Raw genomic sequence first — 3,341 nt, 5'->3', positions numbered from 1 at the left:
GCGCCGCCAGCCTGGCGGACTTCGTGGAGAACGTGGAGTGGCGCGTGCTGGGCTTCCCCGCGCGGCGGCGCGTGCTCACCTACGGCTGCTGCTCCGAGCCCTACCCCGACGTGACCTTCACGCTGCTCCTGCGCCGCCGCGCCGCCGCCTACGTGTGCAACCTGCTGCTGCCCTGCGTGCTCATCTCACTGCTCGCGCCGCTCGCCTTCCACCTGCCCGCGGACTCGGGCGAGAAGGTGTCGCTGGGCGTCACCGTGCTGCTGGCGCTCACCGTCTTCCAGCTGCTGCTGGCCGAGAGCATGCCGCCGGCCGAGAGCGTGCCGCTCATCGGTGAGCCCGGGGAAGCCTCGGGTGACAGGGGCGTGCGTCCTGGGAGGTTAAAGGGAAGGAGTAGACGCCTTCCTGGGCGAACCCCGGTCCTAGCGTCCGGAAAGTCCCAGTCGTTTCTCAAGGGCTTGGCGCACGGAGAGCTGTGCCCCGCCCCCCATGTTTTATTTTATTTTTATTTACTTATTTTTGGTGTTTTGAGATAGTCTCACCATGTAGTTCAGGCTGGACTTACTTGAACTCATTGTGTAGTGCACACTGACCTCAAACTCATGGCAATCCTCCTGCCTCAGCCTCCTGAGTGCTAGAATTACAGGTGTAAGCCAGCGCGCCGCGCCCCGGTGTTTTAAACATAGGCAAGGGCCATGGATATAGGTCAGCGGCATAACCGCCTGCCTGGCAAGCACAAGGTCCTGAGTTCGATTCCTGGTACCAAAAAAAACCTAAACATAGGCAACATGTGCTGAGCACCGGCTGTGTGCCAGTCGCTCTCCTGTGCACTTCATATGGGGTAAGCAGCAACACAAATCTATAGCATAGATTCTGTCGTTAGCCCAGTTGCACAGAAAGGATGTGAATTTGCCCCAGATCATGCCCATAACTGTCAGAGCCTCCTGAAGACGAACAGGTAGCTTCTGAAAATTCGCCGGCAGCAGAGAGATGGGGGAACTTGACTCTTACCTCCTTCCATCCTTGGGCTTGATGGGCCTGTTCAGATTTGTGGGGGAGGCAGCAGGGAAGCTTAGGACCCCCAAGCTCTGGTGCTGGGCCTCAGCTGGCTGTCTGTCTCTTGCAGGGAAGTACTACATGGCCACCATGACCATGGTCACTTTCTCAACAGCACTGACCATCCTCATCATGAACCTGCATTACTGTGGTCCCAGTGCCCGCCCAGTGCCAGCCTGGGCTCGGGCCCTCCTGCTGGGACACCTAGCCAAGGGCCTGTGCGTGCGGGAACGGGGCGAGCCCTGTGGGCAGTCCAGGCCACCCGAGCCAGCCCCTAGCCCCCAGCCCCCTGCTGGCCGCCCAGCAGGCCCTTGCCACGACCCACAGTGTCTGTGTCACCAGGAAGCACTACTACACCACGTGGCCACCATTGCCAGCACCTTCCACAGCCACCGGGCTGCCCAGCGCCGCCACGAGGACTGGAAGCGCCTGGCCCGCGTGATGGACCGCTTCTTCCTGGGCATCTTCTTTTCTATGGCACTGGTGATGAGCCTGCTGGTGCTGGTGCAGGCCCTGTGAGGGGCTGGGGCTGGGTACCAGGGAGCTGCTGCAGCCACGGCACCTCCGGGCAGGGGTGGCAAAGCCCAGGAGGTGTTTGGTTCTCAGAGAAGCCAGCCAGCCGCTCCGCAGTAGGGCACCTTCTCTTCAGGACCACTGATTGCACAGTCCGTAGGACTCCTTGTTGTCTACGTGTCCTAACTACTCCCCTAATTCCTAAAGGAGAACAATGTCGGTGCTCTTTAGTTAGAGCTCTCAAGGGGGTTAGTGCAGTTACTGTACCAGAAACAGAGCCGCTACATTTCCTGTCTTGCTAGGTAGCTGCTGCTGCAAGGACTTAGTCTTGCCATCCTCGCCTGAGGGCGCAGGGAAGGAAATTCATGTTTCCAAAGCAGGAGGCCAAACAGACATTTGGCTCCAGAGCCTCCACCATAATAAAGAAAATGGGCACCTGGCGCCTCCCGGGTATCCTGTCTTCCCCTTGGGCCTGTGGTGGTGGAAGTCAAGGATCCAGGTTCATCTGTACAGACAAGAGCTTCAGAACTCATGGATCAAAGCAGAGATTACAACTCAGCAGAAAAATAACTAGGATAGCGGGAGAGAGCCCAGTTCTCCCTCTGCATTTCTCCAGGTCTTTGTCTTCTGGAGTTAGATACAGTCCACCCCGTTCCCACACAGATGTTCAGAGAGGTGGGAAGTGTCAAAGTAGGGCCAGTGCAGGGATCTGTCATCCAGGCATCAGTTTCTTGCTGACTCGTATGGCAGCTGGTGCCATCTCTGTGCCTCGGACCTAGTCTTGCCCTCAGGAACCAGGGACTGGGACCCACAGGAACACAGAGGCGGGGATCCGAACCCAGCCAGTGGCAAAGGCCAGAGCGGCTTTCTGAGGCGTGATGGGGTGCTGTCCAGGTAGGCGTGTGAGGCGTTGGAATCACACAAGTCCCATGGCCCAGTGCTCTCCCTTACCCCAGCGACCTTTCGATAAGTTGAGGTCTCTGGGTGAGCGGCTGCCTGTCCTGGAGTCCTCGCACCTCCAGTGAGAGGCTTGCTCCTGGAGCCCGAGGTTTAGGCCCCACATTCTCTCCTGTATCTCCACCAGAGGTCCGGCAGCCGCAGATGGGTTTACCAGGGAGCCGGAGCACACTTAGAGCACACGCGTGGCCAACGTCCTCCGCCCGGCAGAGGCTCAGGCGGGGCTGCTTGGTGTGTGATGGATCAGAGCAGGTCTGGGATTGCTGGCAGGGCCTCCAGGAACCACAGCGACAGCAGCAGGGACCAGACAGCCGAGAGGGAGCCCTGATGCGTGGCTGCAGGGAAAACAGGCAGGGGAGGAAGGGAGAGAGTTAGAGCACGACGAGGACGTGAAGATACGACATGGAGGGACTGGCGGCACGAGCCCAGAGGCCTGACACACAGTGTGCCAGGAGACGGATGAAGGGTAAGGATGCAGGAAGGAGGGAAGAGAGCCCCTGCTGCCCACCCAGAAGCCGTCAGGCGCCACCCTCTGCCTTCAGAAGGCACAAGCGAGGTACTGCAGGGTGGGCTGGGACGTGGGGTGGAGAGCTGAGGGGGCCCCAGTGACTCTGAACTTGGCTCCTCTGCCCGTGCCCTAGTCAGAGACATGCTCAGTGGGCTGTGGGGGTAACAGTTGAACTTTGCCAGTGCCGGGCATCACCTTAGGGCTCAAAGAAGAGGCCTCAGTTGGATGCTGGAGACCCGGCTTCTGGTCCTGCCACTAACTCAGTAACCTGGGGCGAGTCACTTCTGCCTCATTTGGATTTTGCTTTACT

At 59.2% G+C, this 3,341-nt stretch overlaps 2 protein-coding genes across 3 annotated transcripts in view; one reads left to right on the top strand and one right to left on the bottom strand.

Moving 5' to 3' along the window:
- Nucleotides 1-1,594, top strand: part of Chrna10 (cholinergic receptor, nicotinic, alpha 10 (neuronal)) — a 7,529-nt gene extending 5,935 nt beyond the window's left edge. The window contains exons 5-6 of the mRNA XM_005380457.2: nt 3-330; nt 1,124-1,594. Coding sequence (XP_005380514.1) covers nt 3-330; nt 1,124-1,572 — 777 coding nt within the window. The 3' untranslated portion in view covers nt 1,573-1,594. The remainder of the gene's footprint in view (nt 1-2; nt 331-1,123) is intronic.
- The window catches only part of Art1 (ADP-ribosyltransferase 1), a 21,891-nt gene continuing 20,124 nt past the window's right edge, over nt 1,575-3,341 (bottom strand). Inside the window, exon 5 of one of the 2 annotated variants that reach the window (XM_005380025.2) lies at nt 1,575-2,858. In XM_005380025.2, coding sequence (XP_005380082.1) covers nt 2,767-2,858 — 92 coding nt within the window. In that variant the 3' untranslated portion in view covers nt 1,575-2,766. The remainder of the gene's footprint in view (nt 2,859-3,341) is intronic. The other variant, XM_005380024.2, reaches the window with a different exon arrangement.

The sequence above is a fragment of the Chinchilla lanigera genome, unplaced genomic scaffold, assembly GCF_000276665.1.
Source record: "Chinchilla lanigera isolate Chin_1 unplaced genomic scaffold, ChiLan1.0 scaffold00013, whole genome shotgun sequence".
In the NCBI taxonomy this organism is placed as follows: Eukaryota; Metazoa; Chordata; class Mammalia; order Rodentia; family Chinchillidae; genus Chinchilla; species Chinchilla lanigera.
This window is presented reverse-complemented; position numbering and strand designations above follow the sequence as displayed.